The 19,383-nt window shown below is 37.7% G+C and overlaps 1 protein-coding gene and 1 pseudogene across 1 annotated transcript; both read left to right on the plus strand.

Moving 5' to 3' along the window:
- The first annotated feature begins 5,390 nt into the window (after positions 1 to 5,390).
- Positions 5,391 to 6,809, plus strand: LOC104430578 (annotated as a pseudogene).
- Positions 6,810 to 10,069: 3,260 nt separating this feature from the next.
- On the plus strand, positions 10,070 to 13,504 carry LOC104419896 (7-deoxyloganetin glucosyltransferase). The gene is given in 4 exon segments (XM_039301693.1): positions 10,070 to 10,447; positions 10,450 to 10,615; positions 12,319 to 13,179; positions 13,182 to 13,504. Coding segments are annotated over 4 exon segments (1,446 nt in total). The 5' UTR covers positions 10,070 to 10,096; the 3' UTR covers positions 13,250 to 13,504.
- Positions 13,505 to 19,383: the final 5,879 nt, after the last annotated feature.

Below are 19,383 nucleotides of genomic sequence, written 5' to 3' on the forward strand. Positions count from 1 at the left end.
AATATCTTGAATTTTTTTTTTATTTTGTTAGATTTTTCATTGTGACTAGCTAGGATCGTAGCTCTCAACCAAGCCCTCGCCAAATCTAGGAGAGGATCATCTTGCTCCATGGTCAACAAGGGTGTCAGCCACCCTTGCCGGTTATAGTGGAAAAAAAGAAGGGAAAAATTGAAAAATCGATAAAAAAATTCAGAAAAATTTTAGAATGGAAAAAATTGTGCATGTGAAAACTTGTCGTCACCAGCTATGCCAAATAGGACCATTAGCATCAGTGTTAGTGATTTTTTTGCCAAAATTGCCAGAAGGATTATATTGGTAATTGATCAAAATGTTTATGAATAAAATGACTAAATTAAAAAGTTTAAAATTAAATTGATACTCATATAATAAATTTAAGATTTTTTTTTAAAATAATTATCCCAAGAGTGCAGTGTAGCTTACATCCTCCATCCAGTGACTAAGTGACAATCAACTAATGACCACTCATTTTATGATGAAACTGGTTCAACCAGTCACCCAATTTTTTTTTTTTTTTTTTTTACTCGAAGCTTAAATTAAGAGATAAAATCCTAAGAGGACGCACACAATCAATTTTCATGAATATGATAAAAAATAAATTAGATACTAAAATATAAATAATTACAAGAAAACAAATATTATCACGTATCAAAAAGAAATCATCAATGTCATTATATAGATCTATTAAATTTAAAAGATGAAAAACACTTGAGACGTTGGCTTTCTAATTAATAATAAAACCATTGTTAGCTTCTCAGTCCTTTTGCCAAAATCAAATTGTTTTAGAGGGACTCTCTAGTGAGCCAAAATTAAGACCAATGAACATGATTATGCGTAAAACGAATGAAGTAAAGAAAAGAACAAAATAAGAATAATGAATTAGTAGAGAAGAAAATTTACCCCATTGATCTAAATCTTGTAGACAAAGATGTGTTAGGCCTAAAATGAGACGCAGATACCTAGAGTGCCAAAACTTGGCATGGAGGGACATTTAAGTATTAAAAATTAAGAAAAATACACTTAAGTATCAAAATGTGAATGAAATGGATTGGTTAACTACCAATGGCAAGAAAATCCTATCAAAATACTAACATGGTATTTTTTCGACAAGACATGATGCGACTACATAAGTCGAAAATAACGTCATTTTGCATGTTGACATGGCTAGATAAGCAAAAAAACGACGTCGTTTTAAATTGGATTTGAATTTTAATATACACTAATTAAATTAAATTTACAACCAAATTATTTTAACAAAAAAAGGAAGAAGAAGAAGTTGTAGAAGGCATTGAGCAAGGGCTATGCAAGTCCTCATTGCCGCCTCCCTACCGTCGCCGGCACTTGCGCTTGCATAGCCCTCGCCCAATGCCTTCTACATATTAAAATTCAAATAAAAGGCAAAACGATGTTGTTTAGGCTTTTCTTTTTGCTGACTCAACTCTCCAGCAAGTCATGTAAATGAGTTATATTATTAAACAAAAGTCATGTAGAATTTTCGAGAGCCTTCGCTGGACTTGGCACTCATATGTCTCAATTTTCAAAAAAAGTAACAATTATGTGTATCTCTTATAACTTTTGTCACTTAAATGTCCCCATGCCAAGTTTTGGCACTTCTATTTTTGCCGGCCTAAAACATTACTTCATCTTTTAAATTTAATAGATCTATATAATGATATTCACAATTTCTTTTTAGTAGGTGATAATATTTTTTGCTTGATACCATGAATGGACATAGGTTTAGAATCAGAGAAGATTGAGTTAGTTTTTTGTAAGTATGCCTTCCCACAATAGGCGAACCTCTTGTTCAAGCCCTTCAAGAATAACCTTTCAGTAGAAAACTACTATGATTTTTAGTTCAGGTTGGAGAAGAAGAAGTGTTTAGAAAGATATTAAAAGTTTTAATAAAACACTTAGTTTACTTCAAAGACTCTACTTAACACATATCTAATTTATTTCTATCATATTCATGAAAATTGTTTATGGGGGCTCTCTTAGGATTTTATTTCTCAATTTACACTTGTAATAAAAAAAAACATATAAATAAAAAAATAAAAATTGGGTGAGAGGGAACCGGTTGAAAAAGTCAACCGGTTTTCTCACAAAATGAATGGTCCTAATGCTAACTGTCACTCCGTCACTTGATGGAGACGGTCAAATAAGCATTTTCTCAAATGAAAGATATTAGGCAATCTATATTCATGAGTGTGGCTTAGCTAACCATCCTCCTTATTAGGCAACATATATTCATGAATGCGGCTTAGCTGACCGTCTCCATCAAGTGAGAGTGACGGTCAACTAAAGATCGCTCATTTTTGTGATGAAACTAGTTGACTTTTTCAATTGGTTTCATCTCACCCATTTTCTTTTAAAGATTATTCTTTTTATTGCAAACTTAAATTGGGAGATAAAATCCTAAGAGGACTTACATGATCATTTTTCCTGAATATAATTAAAAAAAAATTAGATACTAAAATATAAATATCACAAGTAAAAAAATATCATCACCTATTAAAAAGAAATCATTTTGTTATTATATAAATCTATTAAATTTAAAAGATGAAAAAACACTTGAGGCATTGGCTTTGTAATTAATAACAAAATCACTTTTGGCTTCTCAATCCTTTCGCCAAAATGAGATTACTTTAGAAAAACTCTCTAGTGACTTAAAATTAAGATAAACGAAATCAATTATGCATAAAACAAATGAAGCAAAGAAAAGAACAAAAATAAAAATAAAGAATTAGTAGAGAAGAAAATTTACCCAATTGATCAAATCTTGTAAATGAAGATGTGTTAGGCCTAAAATGAGATGCGGACGCGTAGAGTGCCAAAACTTGGTACAAAATGACATTTAAGTGCAAAAATTCAATAAATGTACACTTTAGTGCCAAAATCGGAATAAATGGATAAATTAATAAGTGTCATTGGTGAGAAAATTAAACCAAAATGCTGCCACAACGTTTTTACGGTGAGACATTATGTGGTTACATAAGTCGAAAATGACATCATTTTATATGTTGACATGACTAAATATGCCCAAAAGGACATCGTTTTGCCTCGAATTTGAATTTGAATTTGAATTTTAATATTAATTAAATTAAATTAAATTTACCACCACATAATTTTAACAAAAAAATGGAAGAAGAAGAAGTTGCTAAAGGCATTGGGGGAGGGTTATGCAAGCCCTCGCCACCGCTTCCCCACCGTCGTGGCCCTTGGTCTTGCATAGCCCTTGCCCAATGCCTTCGCAACTTTTTTTTTCTTTTTAAATTTTTAAATGTAATTTAAATAATATTTATATTTAAATTCACATAAGAGGCAAAATGATGGCAATTTGGCTCTTTTTTTTTTTTTTTTTTTGGTCAGTCCTACTCTATTCCTACTCTACACTCATTCGCAAACTTGTGCCCTGCCTCTTGCAGGGCGTGGGAGTCGCAACCCACTCTCGAAACTTACGCGTCCCTACCCCATCCTCCCTTGAGAAGGTGGGGATTTGAACCCCTCACCTCCCCCTTCCATGTTGGAAGGGTGGCCACTGGGGTGAACCCCCAGTGGTTTTTGGCTCTTATTTGCTGACTTAACTATTTGGCGAGTCATGTAAGCAAGTTAAATTATTAAAAAATTATCATGTAGGATTTCTGGAAGCCTTTGCCGGACTTGACACTCAAATATCTCAATTTTTTTTTTTTTAAAGTGACACTTATGTGTATCTTTTGTAACTTTTGATATTAAAGTGTCTTCTGTGCCAAGTTTTGGCACTTTTGCCATACTTTTATTGGCCTAAAATATTACAAAATCAATCTTAGTCTCAAGTATTTTTTCATCTTTTAAATTTAATAGATCTATATAATGATATTAACGATTTCTATTTAGTAGGTGATAATGTTTTTTACTTGTAATATTTATATTTTGATATCTAATTTTTTTTTTTATATTGTATTCATGAAATTGATTGTGTGGGCTCTTTTAGGATTTTATTTCTCAAATTACGCTTGCGATAATAAACATAAATATAAGAAAAAAAAATTGGGTGTGAGGAAACCAATTGAAAAAGTCAACTAGTTTCCTAACAAAATGAGTGGTCCTATCGCTGGCCGTCACTTCGTCACTTGATGGAGACGGTCAACTAAAGCATTTTTCTTAAATAAAAGATATTGGGTAATATATATTCATGAGTGCGGCTTAGCCGACCATCTTTCATCCAGCGAAGGAGTGATAGTCAACTAATGACCGCTCATGTTGTGATGAAATCAGCTGACCTCTTCATCTGGTTTCATCTCAGCTTTTTTTTTTAATAAATGTTTTAATGTTTTATTTTTATTGTGAGCTTAGATTGAGAGATAAAATCCTAAGAGGGCCCACATAATCAATTTCATGAATATGATGAAAAAAAAATTAATTACTAAAATATAAATAATTACAAATAAAAAAATATCATCACCTATTAAAAAAACATTAATGTCATTATATAGATCTTTTAATTTAAAAGATGAAAAAACACTTGAGTCGTTGGTTTTGTAATTAATAACAACTCATTGTTGGCTTCTCAGTCATTTCGCTATAATCAAATTGCTTTAAAAAGACTCTTCAGTGACTTTAAATTAAGACTTTTGATATCGATTATGCATAAAATGTACGAAAGTAAAGAAAAGAAGAGAATAAGAATAAGGAATTAGTAGAGAAGAAAATTTACCCAATTGTTCCAAATCTTGTAAATGAAGATCATTAGGCCTAAAACGAGACATAGACACCTGGAGTGCCAAACCTTGGCATGGGAAAACACTTAAGTGCCAAAAATTAGGAAATGTATACTTGAGTACTAAAATCGAAGCAAAATGGATAAGTTAAGTGCTAAGGATGAGAAAATACAGGCAAAATACTAACATGACATTTCTTTGACGAGACATAATGTGGCTACATAAGTAAAAAAATGACGTTATTTTGCATGCTGACATGATTAGATAAGCAAAAAATGATGTCATTTTGCCTTGGATTTGAACTTTAATATAAAAATTAATTAAATTTTACACCTTAATTTTTAAATATAATATAATAAATATTTATATTAAATTCAAATAAGAGGCAAAATAAGGTTGTTTTAGCTATTCTTTGTTGGCTCAACTAACTGGCGAGCCACGTAAGATTTTCGTGAGCCTTCGCCAGACTTAGCACTCAAATGTCTTAATTGTTAAAAAAAATAAACATGACATGTATACTTTTCGTAACTTTTGACATCAAGTTAGCACTTCTCCTGTACTTCTATCGGCCTAAAATATCACAAAATCAATCTTAGTCTCAAGGGTTTTTTCAGCATTTAAATTTAATAGATTTATCTACCCTTTGTTTGTGGTATAAATCTTTGTTTTATGATGATGACAGACCCAACCTACTTGTCGAATGGACATCTTGAGACCACAGTGAGCTGGACTTTAGGCACGAAAAGCATTCGCCTGAGAGACTTCCCCACCTTCATCCGAACACTAGACCACCAAGATATCATGCTCGATTTCGCCATCCAAGAAGTCGAGAGATCTTCCAGGGCTTCTGCAGTCATCCTCAACACCTTCGACACCCTCGAGCACGACGTCCTGGAGTCTCTCTCCTCTGTCTTTCCCCACATCTACACCATCGAGCCGCTCTAGCTCCTTGCTGACCAGATCCAAGACGAAGCCCTGAGAATGGTAGTAGGGAACTTATGGAGAGAGGAGCCTGGGTGCTTGCCATGGCTGGACTCGAAGGAGCCCGGCTCCATGGTGTATGTGAACTTCCGCAGCGTCACGGTCATGACGGCTGGCCAACTGGCCGAGTTTGTGAAGGGATTGGCTAACAGCCGGAAGCCGTTCCTGTGGATCATAAGGCCAGACCTCGTGGCGGGTGAGTTGGCTGTGTTGCTGCCCAAGTTCATGGAAGACATCACGGGCCGAGGGATGCTGGCGAGCTGGTGCTAGCAGGAGGAGATCCCGAAGCACCGGGCGATTGGGGGTTTCCTGACTGTTAAAATATAAATGTGTGCGGAAGAATGGTATAGTTTATATTTGATAGGGGATGGACAAGGGACAATATGTGATAGTTGGAGGATATAAGACACGGGATATGGGGGAAAATAGTTTCTTTAGTTTATGAAAGTAATTTTACAATGGTTGAAGGAAGTATTGGTGAGGAGCTTCATGATATGGAATATATTCTCATGCTCCTCTCACCCTCTTACATTTGTTGAACTTACATGCCTATTTATAGAGACTAAATACAACATTCTAGAATAATGGGGAATGTTATCCACTTAGGCTTATTCTAGGAAATTCTAGATTGTAGTTTTTCTAGAGACTTCTCTTACATGTTGGACATTTCTTATTTCTTCTAGAAAATGTTTTCTTCTTTCTTCTAGAAAATTCATCTAGGGAATTCTAGAGAATTCTAGAAGTTTAGCAACTCTAGGAAATTCTAGAAAATGGATCACAATTTCCAACACTGACGCATAGTGGGTGGAACTCGACACTCGAGAGCCTCTGTGGCGGTATGCCGGTGATATGTTGGCCATTCTTTGCGGAGCAGCGACTAACTGCCAGTATAGCTGCACGGAGTGGGGGATCGGGATGGAGATCGACAATGACGTGAAGAGGGACGGAGTGGAAGGATTGGTGAGGGAGTTGATGGAGGGAGAGAAGGGGACGGAGATGAGGAAGAAGGCCATGGAATTGAAGGCGAAGGCCGAGGAAGCAATTATGGCCGGTGGGACTTCGTACAATAACGTGCACAAGCCCATCTCCGAATTACTCTCGTCCATTGATTGAACCCTATAGATGGCTGAAGGTTTTTGGCCAGTTGGTCGATCAATTAGTAAATTGCTCCTCGGAGAATCTAAGTTAGATTTTGGAGAGGTCTAGCGAGCTTTGGTGTTGCATGCAATTTGTTAGTGTCTTGCCCACTGATCAATTTGATTGTTGAATGCAAGATCCAAGTTAGATGTTGAGTCTCGTAATTGCGGACGCTTCAAGACTAAGATCTCCCCTTCCTTCTCAATCATCCTTGGTAGGGGGTGGGGGCTGGGGATTGTTGGTGCGTCTGTACTAGTCCTCCAAGCTAGGGTACAGTACCTCAGGGTCGTGAACCATCGGGAAAAACCATTCACGTTGTTACATAATTCAAAGTGTTGTCAATTGTAACAGTTTAACGAGCGGTTTTCATGTTGTTGTAAATGAATATGAGGTGGATTAGATCACATGCCATTATGTTGATTTATGATTTTTTAATGAGTGTTTTCAAGCAAGGGGAATCATTAGACGTGATCGAAATCATTGTACAATGAGATCCATTTACAGCTAGTCATGTTGATTTATGATTGTTTAACGAGTGTTTTCAAGCCAAAGGAATCACAAACGTGGTCGAAATCATTGTACAACAAGATCCTAATTACGACCAGCCATGTGTACCTTTCTTACGAGTGCCATTGCTAGGAGTATAATCATAATGTGCTCGATTAAGAGATGGATTTGTTGAATCTTGCAACTTTCGTAGTTGTGCATCTTTACACTGACTTGGTTTAATGGGCACGTCCAGCTAGTTCTATCCAAGTTGACTGGCCTGCCGAAGATATTATGAGCCCCCTCGCGTTGGCCTCGCTAGTTTGCAGAAACGTCTTATACAAATGAATCTCTATAGCAGGAAGTCAAGAAATTAAAGATGCTGAGAATGTCTAATTTGTATGTTTCGGACGAATGACGTTTGTAAGCCCTATTTTGACCAAAATGAAGGTGGGATCTCCTTGCTGGACTAGAAGACAATAATCTCATACTCAGCTCTACAAGATATTCGACAAAAAAAAAAAAAAAAAAAAAAAAAAGAGCTCTTCAAGATAATTGAGGACCCCATAATGTCCGACGATAGTTTCGGGAGAGATTCGAGAATTATAATGCACATGCGCCGTCCTGGAGTATGGATGGAGAAAAAAGAACGAGACGAGGAGGTGAGTTGATGGAAGGTCGCTTTGTTGATTGGAGACCGCAGGTGTTGGCAACACGTATCTAAAAAACCTCAACTTTATTATATAAATGTGAACTCAATCATAAATATTTTAATTTGGTCAATTAGTTCAAAACTTTTTTATAATTACCAATCATTTTACTTAGTTGTAATTATTAATATGGATGTCAGCCGTCCTATGTACATTGTGGCACTAGCGTGAACAATTTTTTATAATATTTTAAACAAATCTTGAATTTTTTATTATTACATTTTCATTGTGGCTAGCTAGGATCGCGGCTCTCAACTAGGTCCTTGCAAAATATAGGAGAGGGCCATCTTGCTCCATGGTCTACAAGGTCCTTGTAATTATTAATATGGATGTCAGCCGTCTTGTGTACATTGTGGCACTAGCGTGAACGATTTTTTATAATATTTTAAACAAATCTTGAATTTTTTATTATTACATTTTTCATTGTGGCTAGCTAGGATCGCGGCTCTCAACTAGGTCCTTGCAAAATATAGGAGAGGGCCATCTTGCTCCATGGTCTACAAGGGTGTTGGCCACCCTCGCTGGCAATAGTGGGAAAGAAAAGAAAGAAAAAAAGGGAAAAAAATTGATAGTTAAAATTCAGAAAAATTTTAGAATAAAAAAAATTGTTCATGTGAAAACTCGGTGTCGCCAGCTATGCCAAATAGGATGGTCGGCATCGGCCTCAGTGATTTTTGAACAAAATTATTGGAAGGATTATATTGGTAATTGGTCAAAATTTATCAATAAAATAACTAAATTAAAAGGTTCATAATTAAATTGACACTCGCACAATAAATTTAAGATTTTTTTATAATTATCCTAGTATAGGCACCATCAGGTACTTGACCAATTTGCCTCCACGTATCAAACAGGATTAACTTAAGTTTGGGCCGCATGGCAAGTGCAATTAGGCCATTTTATTCCCCTTCTCTTTCAACCCAAGTTGCCAAACTTGTACTTAGGTTTCGAAATTCGCCGCTTAAGCTTCCTTCTTTAAAACATTTATTTCGCCTTAGTGTAAGATGGAGCATTTGAGACAACAACATGAACTTAGATTACACAAACTATGTATTGTGTTATCAATTACGTATTTTCCAGAAAGGATATTCCTTTGCTTTCAAATTCCGTTGTGGTATGTGTTAGATTAGGTTTCCTCACAAATCGAATTTTAGATAATATATTCATTGCGGAAGAGCTAGCATGTACTTGTCTTCTCTTGTAATACTTACACGTACCCAACTATTTGTAATTTAGTCTTTGTACATATAGTTGAATGAACTGTGTTCAAGCCAACATTAGGTGTGCTACTAAAGGCCGAGGCCAATTTTTCAAGTGATACTACTCCGAAGAACACGTGCTTTCCTCATTTCGCATGATAAGTTTTTTTTTTTTTTTTTTTTTTTTAGTATTCACCCGTCTTTTGACCAACCCCACACATAAGGAGAGATATAAAAGCACACATAAACTGGGAAAATTACTATAAGAATCCTAAAAATTTTAGCTAATTTAATCCTGAATCCTTTCGGTCCATCCAATCAAATTTGACTGCCGATTCATCCAATCAAATTTGACTGCCAGAGCCAGAGGAAGAAGTAGGGAAGATGAGAAAAGAAAAGAATAAAAAGGAAAAACAGATTAAAAAATTAATAAATATTTTTTAAAAATATTATTAAAAAATTATAGGGCGGCGTCCATGTTAGTGTTGACCAACTAAATTTAGTCAAATGGATTGAATTTATATAATTACAAAAAGGTTTACGACTCAATTGACAAAAAAATAAGTTTATGATCATATTTGCATAATTGCACTCGGTCTAGGACTTTTTGATAATTTTTCCCATTAAGCTAGTCTCATAAAATTATAAAGTAAGTACTATAATTAAATCTTAAAGTGTTTAATTCAGCAGTATATCAGAACCCGCAACATCACGTAGATCGTAAAATACCAATTTCATCGATGAATCTGTCTGTACAAGTAGCATTATTCGCTTATAAAAAGAGTCGGAGGCTCTTCTTCCACGAAAACAACACAGAGAGAGAGAGAGAGAGAGAGAGAGAGAGAGAGAGAGAGAGAGAGAGAGAGAGATGGTTCATCCTCAAGCGGGAGAGAAGCCTCATGCAGTATGCATCCCATTCCCAGCACAGGGCCACATAAACCCCATGCTCAAACTGGCCAAGCTCCTTCACCACAAGGGCTTCCACATCACCTTCGTCAACACCGAACACAACCACAAGCGCTTGCTCCGGTCGCAGGGGCCCCACTCCCTCGACGGACTGCCCCACTTCCGCTTCGACATGATCCCCGATGGCCTCCCGCCCTCGGACGCCGACTCCACCCAGGACATCCCCTCGCTCTGTGCTTCTCTATCTGAACACGGGCTATCGGCGTTTAGGAGTCTTCTCCTGAAGCTCCGAGAGCAATCCCAAGACGGTGTGGTGCCCCGGTCACGTGTATCGTGTCCGACGGCGGGATGGCGTTCACTGTGGATGCTGCCGAGGAGTTGAAGATTCCTGAAGTTGTGTTTTGGACGCCCAGTGCTTGCGGGGTGTTTGGCTGCACTAAGTATCGTCGTCTTGTCGAGGATGGTTTTACGCCCCTGAAAGGTCCGCACTCCATGTTATATTTGTCAAAGAAGGATTAAATTATTTTAGTTTTTTTTTTAAAACTTTTTTCACCAAAAAATATTTGCCGCTACATATTTTGGAATTTGGACGTTTCTCAGTTCCCTACGTACTTCTTTTGCTTAGCTTTTTGTTTCTTCCCGTCCTTCGTTTACATTTCGAAAGAAGACTAATTTTATTTTTCATACATGGCATGAGCATAAAAGAGAAAAAATATTTCATTTTAGTTAATTTAGTCATAAACCTCTTAATAATTTATTAATTTAGTTCTTCATGTCAATTTTGATTGAGAGAAATGCAAAGACACTAAATCTTTTAGAAAGATGTTTACTATAAATGATCCGGCAAGACCACGTTTGGGGGGGATATAGGTCGATCACTTTGGTTTAGGTCATTGAGATAGCTAGTACGAGTACCTAGAGGGGGTGAATAGGTATACACAAAAAAATTTCTCGATGTTTGCACGATATTTAAACAATTAGAGACTTTGCAACAATTGAAAATTCAATCACAAGACTGAGTAAGGGAAAGAGAGAATTGAACACTCAGTTTATAGTGGTTCAGCTTGATTCAAGCCTACGTCCACTCTTCTGCACTGACAGCCGATTGGCTGGATTCCACTATGATCAAAGAGTTGTTACAGTGTTGATCTTCCTTGATTTCTAGGTGTAGATGATCTACCACACTTGCTCAAGCGTCACCAAGTATAAACACTCTCGGTATACAATTTCGCTTTCAGTCTCAACTAATAATCAAAGGATCTTCAGACTCTGGAATTTTTCTATCGATCACACTCTTAAAACAACTAGAACGTCTTCCTTTTATACTCCTTCATGCCATCATAGCCGTTGGCACTTACCAAAGGAATTCCTCCAATCTACCCGTTGGACGGAATCAATCAAGAAGATCATCCGAGCTATATAAGGAATCGATGATAGCCCATCAATCTGTTCGCCCATACAATCGGGATCTCGGTTTCCAAGAATAGAATAATCCAAGATTATTTTGTCGACCATCGGATCTTCAATCGTTCTTAGATAAGATATAAAGAATCCGAAATGATTATCCAACCAAAGAATCTATCCCAGAGGATAGGATCAAATCCTCAATCATAAACCTCGACTTTGGATTTCCTTCAACACTGGATTAGAAAGACTGTCAGTGAGAATAACTTTGAGTCTTGAGTCTTGAGTCTTGAGTCTTGAGTCTTGAGATAACAAAGTCTTGAGACTATAAAATCTTGAGACTTTAACTATCGATATCCAGACTTAGACTGATAGAAATGTTTTGTCAGCTTCAAAATATTCTGGAAAGATTTCTCCAACAGTCATCGGATGCGATACTGCATATACTAATGGGCAAATTTTAATAAGAAATTATAGTATATTTAACGTAGTGCTAGGATACAAGTTACATACAAATACTAGTTTACAACGTCACTATTTTTGTGTCCGAACAACGAAAAAAAACATAGCTCATATAATCACCCCCCACCCCAAAAGATATAAGAACACTTCGCGATTTTGTATACAAATCTTACCTACGGTTTGGACCCCTAGCATGATTGCTAGGGAAATTGAAAGGTGATTCTGTGATAAACTGCAGATCTATATTTGAACAGTATTCTTGATAGTTCTATCTACCCTTTGTTCGTGGCGTAACTCTTTGTTTTATGATGATGACAGACCCAACCTACTTGTCGAATGGATATTTGGAGACCACGGTGAGCTGGACTTCAGGCATGAAAAGCATTCGCCTGAGAGACATCCCCACCTTCATCCGAACCCTAGACCACCAAGATATCATGCTCAACTTCGTCATCCAAGAAGTCGAGAGATCTTCCAGGGCTTCCGCAGTCATCCTCAACACCTTCGACACCCTTGAGCACGATGTCCTGGAGTCTCTATCCTCCGTCTTTCCCCACATCTACACCATTGGGCCGCTCCAGCTCCTTGCCGACCAGATCCAAGACGAAGCCCTGAGATTGGTAGGGGGGAACTTATGGAGAGAGGAGCCCGAATGCTTGTCATGGCTTGACTCGAAGGAGCCTGGCTCGGTGGTGTACGTGAACTTCGGCAGCATCACGGTCATAACAGCTGGCCAGCTGACTGAGTTTGCATGGGGACTGGCTAACAGCCAGAAGCCATTCCTGTGGATCATAAGGCCGGATCTTGTGGCGACCGAGTCGGCTGTGTTGCCACCCGAGTTCGTGGAAGAAATCGCAGGCCGAGGGATGCTGGCACGCTGGTGCCGGCAGGAGGAGGTCCTGAAGCACCGGGCGATTGGAGGTTTCCTGACGCATAGCGGATGGAACTCGACACTCGAGAGCCTCTGCGGTGGCGTGCCGGTGATATGCTGGCCGTTCTTTGGGGACCAGCAGACTAACTGCCGGTATAGCTGCACGGAGTGGGGGATCGGGATGGAGATCGACAATGACGTGAAGAGGGACGAAGTGGAAGGATTGGTGAGGGAGTTGATGGAGGGAGAGAAGGGGAAGGAGATGAGGAAGAAGGCCATGGAGTGGAAGGCGAAGGCGGAGGAAGCAATTATGCCGGTGGGACTTCCTACAATAACGTGGACAAGCTCATCTCCGAAGTACTCTCGGAAATTGATTGACTACTATAGATGGCTGAAGGTTTTTGGCTAGTTGGTCGATCAATTAATAAATTGCTCCTTGGAGAATCTAAGTTAGATTTTGGAGAGGTCTAGCGAGCTTTGGTGTTGTATGCAATGTGTTAGTGTCTTGCCCACCGATCAATTTGATTGTTGAATGCAAGACCCAAGTTAGATGTTGGAGTTCAGACTTGGCCTGTGCGCTATACATGCATGCATGGCCGTGTGCAAATAATTAAGTCTTTGTTATCTTCACTCGCTCTGGATATAATAGAACTATAATAGAACTTGTTCAGTTCATGAAGCTTGTGCTCCATACATAGCATTTACCACTACTACTTTGGATTAAGAAAAGATATTAAAGACATAAAATATCAATCATGCTATTCCTTAAGTGATAATGCGATTTAAGACCTCCATGATAGAAAAGGTTTGTACATTCCAACCAAAAGTAGGGCTGCTCATGCAAATTTTAAAACCATATAGAATGTAGATGGATCTCAAGTGTAATTTCTTTCACTTCCAATGCTTCCATTTGTCGTTGTTTTACCGATTTTTGTGGGAAAAAGGAAATGGGAGGACATAATTTTACAAACAATCCATTTTCTACGGATTAGAAGGTTTTGAAGCAAACAATTAAACTCGTAATTATTTTGAGAAAGATATACGTTGTATCTTAACGAGTGATATACATGAACTTTATCCTGTAGATAACAAATGCAGTGTCTCAAGTACATATACTTGTTCGCGCGATCTTTCACTTTTCTTGTATGTCAAATCATCCAAATATACTCACATCAAGCCATAACATGGCTCACCAAACTGAGAAAATTTATTAGTTGGACGAATCCATGCCACTCTCCATTTGATGATTTAAAAATATATATATTTAAATTAATTATCTAGACTGTTAAATAAATAAATCAATAAATAATATTTGCTTAGACATTAATTATTACCAGTAATGAAAATATTTTCTATGAAGTGATACGAATAATCATTTTAAGGAAAATGTTCTTCATATAATTTATTTTGTAGAAATAAATGGAACCCAAGTCACATAAATCATGTGACCAAAAGAAAAAAAAATCACATAAATTACCACATCATGTAGGTTCCAGTATACCCAACAAAATATTCAATGACCAATTAACAATGTGCATGCGTGAAAAATATTCTATGTTATGATCAGAACATCGAGTAGAAAGTATCTAATACACTTTTCTCCGTAGCTTCATTGATCATTAATTAATCCGGAAGTCCAATAGATTTGCATAATCCCTAAAGTTTGATACAACTCCCAAATTTCATAGTCATTCCCTTTCAAAGTTCCAATAAAATAAGAAGTAGATTGATAATTGCAAGACTAGTCCAATGGGTTGAAGTTGAGAAACGCAACGAGACAAAACTGCATAGACCTATTTAATTAGTAGCATCTCCAACGATCTCGCCTTTACAAAGACAAAGGAAACAAAACAAGAATCACAAAAGGCATATAAAACGCTATAGTTCAATTCATTCATCTTTGACTATTTTGCCATCTATCGTTTTCGTCTTTAATACGGCAATGTCAACTAAGGTTCTAATTTCATCACATAGTCGTCACACTCAATCTTTCGTGCTGTGATTTTAGGTATTCGATTAATTTGATTGAATACGAACCTCATTGATGTGAAATCTTAATTTCTCTTTCTTCTTTTCCATTTTTTACAAAGACGCGGTCTAAATAGTTTATCCTAGCTAACTATATCGCTAAGTACTATACTTAATATACGTACCATACCAATAAAAGGGTCTTGCAAATTGCACTCTTTTTTTTTCCCACTTAATTACTTAATAAGTGTGTTACGACGATATTTTCAAGGAAATGTAATCATGTTTTACTTCATTCTTTTCTTTTTATCCTTTTGTAGGCATCAGTCGTCTCTTTTTGTCTTCATATGCCAGTTTTTTTTTTTCCCAAGCAAATCTTCGTATGCCAACTTCGAAGCGCACTAATCAACGTCAGGTGAGCATGCCTAGTGGATTTCGTGTTATTTAATAGTTAGATATGCAATAATTTCCAGACATTAGCCGAAGAAAATATATATTTTGTTTCGTCCTTGCGTGGCACATGATTTGCCGGCCTCTTCGATGTTGATGCATATCCCATACATGCTATTATCTAAAAATTGTTCGGTCGGATCCAATCAATTGCGTTTGAAAGTAAAAAGAACCATCATAATGTTTCGATAATCAAAGAACCTTCATACTAGCCGACGATCATGGGAAACATTGTAAATTTGATAATATTTCCAGATTGGCAGTGCAGACACGTTTCTAATGCTTGACTCGTCCAAAGTACTATGTTTTTTCAGGTTAGGTGAGCGCCTAGTGGGCACTTGTCCTAAATATTGATTAGACCTATTCCCGGACTAGGGGAGGCGCGTATGGTCCATAAACTTGGAGAGTAATTAGAAAAATGAAAATGATAGGGCCTATCGTCCTACCCTCCATTTTCTGAACATGTATTGCAAACCCTCTGTCTATGGTAGAGAAATGGCGTTACTGGTCTTTCACCATGAGTGTGCATACACTCCTCAAAAAAGGAGCAAGCGGAAGAATTGCATAAGCACATTAAATCATATCGCGACTTACCCTCGTGGGGAGAGAATAGGTTTATGAGTATAACCTAAAGATCGGGCCTATAGCCCATGATCAAGCACGGGCTTTCTCAAGTCCATATCTCGTGCGACATTAGAGAATTCATAGGAATTTTGTAATAAATAGTCATCACTAGCCTATTGGGGTTGGTTAGATTACTTCCTACGCAACAAGAGAATCTAAATTCGAGGACTTGATTATACTAATTAACTAATTAGTATCATTTCGGTGTCTAATCTTGTTCATTTAAAAAAAATAGATGTTTTTGTTAGACAATCTGAATTGATTTTATATCTATCTACTAACATGTGTGATCACACGAGTACATAATCATTAAAATAACAATTAGCAGTCAATGAAAGCATTTAAATAAATTGCATGGAAGAGCAAAGATTTTACATCAAAGAAAATATAAATACTAATCCTAACTAGATTAAAGGAAACCAAAATTAATATACCAAAATTGCACAATAAAAGGTATTCGTTTGAGTAGAATTCTTAATTGAAAGACTTCCAGTTTTTTAGGAGAAAATAAATCAAGAGATTAATTTTAACCTTTTTGAAGATTTTCTTTTTCAATTTTTTTTAGAATTTTTTGGATTTTTTTTTTGGAAAAATTTAATATTTGAATTTTCCAAAACCTTTTGATTTTTAGTTTTTGGTGTCTTTCTAATCACTATTGAAATTTTTAGACTTTTCTGAATTTTGGAATTTTCTGAGGATTTTGAATTTTCCTTAATTTTCTTTTTCCATTATTTTTTTAAAAAACTCGAATTTTCAATAATTTCTTAAATTTTTTGCATTTTTTAATGTTCTTTGAAAGTTGTTGAATTTTCGAAAAATTTTGAATTTTTATTATTTTTCTAAATTTTTAATTTTTTGAAAATTTTTGAATTTTTGAATATATTTTTAATATTTAATATTATTATATTCGGAAAAACGGGTTTGGACTGGGTAAACCTGATCCGACCTGCTAGCCAGATCCAACAACTCCAACTTACCTTAAAAAGACAAAACCTATTTTAAAAAACCTTTTTGCTTTTTTTTTTTTAAATAATGATAATAATATTTTTTAATTAAAATTTTTAATTATTTTTTTGTCTTTTCCCTATTTTGTCTTTTCTACTGCACTTCTCCCTCCCCCTCGACGACTCCTCTGCACACCGGAAGCCAACATTTGCTTTCTTTTACTCTTTTTTTTTTTTTTAAACTTTTTGCTGCACTTTTATTTCTCTTGCTTTTTTCTTTTGTTTTTATTTTATTTGTCCCTTCCCTGTGCCCATCTTCTTCCTCGACAATCTTCCTCAACAAGCTCCCGCCCTCACCCAAGCTCCTACGTTTCTAGAGAAACCTCGTCCAAATCCCAAGCCGTCGCTGAGCTACTACCCTTCACCAGTCGTACACCTCAACCACCACTCGTTGGCCGACCTCCCCGTCAATTTCCTTTTGTCATCGGACGGCCATTATCAGCCACAAAGCATGAAACGCAAAACAATGTAAATGATGACCAGGGCGGTGGGCCGGTGGTAGCGAAACGACCGAACGACCAACGCTTGGGAAATGCTAATCACAAAAATGACATCTCAAAACAAATCAACCTATGGATATTCAGTTTTGGCCAAAAAGTAGGGGTGTTAAATGGGTGGGTCGAAACCACTGGGATTCGTCCCAGTGGCCACCCTTCCAACATGGAAGGGTGAGGAGAATGTGATGGGTTTAAATCCTCACATTTTCAAGAGGATGAGATGGGGACGAGTAAGTTTTAGGAGTGGGTTTCGACTCCCACGCCTTGCAAGAGGCATGACAAAAGTCTGAGAGTGAGTGTAAAGTAGGCATAAGTAGGACCGAAAAAAAAAAAAAAAAATGGGTGGGTCAAGTCAAGTATGGGTCGGATCGAAAATGAGTCAACTCATATTTAACTTATTTAACTTGTTTTGACCCATATTCTTGTAGTGTAAATCTAATGATCCATACCAAACTTGACTCATACTCGACCCATACCCGACTTGGCTCGTATTGCTAAAACCTACTTATTGTTAAAATATTTTTTTATGCAATACAAATTTAATGGAAAATTTTTATAATTCTTTTTAAAATATTTTTAAAAAATCGAATTTTTAATTTTTTTAAATATATATTTTAAAATAAAATTTTAATTATTTTTATTTTAAAAATATAATTTTTGTTATTTTTATTTTTTTAAATATCATTTTTAATAATAATTTTCTTCTTCTTCTTCTTCTTTCGGTGAGATTGAACTCATCGACCAAGGCCAAGGCCCCGCACGATGTTGGCCACGATGACAGCCGGCGTCGGCCCCGAGTGAGATTGAACTCGCCGATCCGGCAAGGCCGAGGCCCGCCCGATGTCGGTGAGACTTGAGTTCACCGGCGTCGGGTGAGGCTTGATCTCGCTAGATTTGGCGAGGTCGAGCCCACGGCCGCCCCCCCCGACGTTGGCGAGCTCAACCCTTGCCAATTATCAATGAGGCCGAGCCTCGCCGGCGTCGGGCGGGCCTCGGCCTCGCCGGATCCGGCAAGATTGAGCCCCACCCAACGCTGGCAAGCTCGAGCCTCGCCTTGACGTTGGCGACCTTCGAGGGAGTGGAGGAGACGGAGACGAGCCTCAAAGGCGGGCGGCGAAGGCGAGCCGCGGCGGTGAGTGGTGAAGGCGGCGAGTGGTGGAGGCGAGCGGCGGAGGACGAAGGTCGAAGGGCTGTCGCTCACTCAACAAATGTGAATATTTTTTAGGTTTTAAAAATGGGTCGAAAATGGGTTAGAACGTATGATCCATTTTGATCCATATAAAATTAAACTTAAAATGGGTTGAATGTGGGTTATGGCCCATTACAACTTCATAACCTACATTCGACCAATTTGTGAAAAATATGGGTGCAAAATGGGACCTCTACCAAAAAGGGCAAAAGCAAAACTAGATCTCGATGAAGCATTTCATCGAGTGGGTGGCATGCGATATCGAGTGAAGGGTTTCCGACTCAATTGAGACTCAAATTGGGGTCGGGATTCTTAGCAAACATCCAACAATGCCCAGCGACTTAGCTAAAGACCTACGGGGGCCGGAGTTCGTGTGAGCCTAATGGCCACGAACCCCAGCCCGACGTACCCAAGAGGGGTAGCAAGGCAAAAACGGAAGCTTACTAGTTCGAGCTTAAGGACTTCTACCAGGAGGGGTCGTTGGACGTAGCTCGCATGTGGCCAAGTGGTCAACCGAGGCTCCCTCTCGCTTTTCGTTCAGTCTCAGCTTTCACTATCTCGACTCGACTCCTCTCCTCTCTCGCGGTTCCCTCTCACTCACTTAAAACCCTCTTGAGCTCTTCCAATCTCTCTCTCTTGAACCCAAAAGAGCCCCTTCGCTTTTATGCTCGGCCAGCAAGCGCGCATGGCTCCTGCCACCGCCAGCAACCTTGTCGGCTTGACTCCGACCCTGGGATCATGCTGTGCAATCCGCTGCCTCCTATGCTCCCTTGGTTTCCT

The sequence above is a fragment of the Eucalyptus grandis genome, chromosome 9 (assembly GCF_016545825.1).
Source record: "Eucalyptus grandis isolate ANBG69807.140 chromosome 9, ASM1654582v1, whole genome shotgun sequence".
Lineage (NCBI taxonomy): Eukaryota > Viridiplantae > Streptophyta > Magnoliopsida > Myrtales > Myrtaceae > Eucalyptus > Eucalyptus grandis.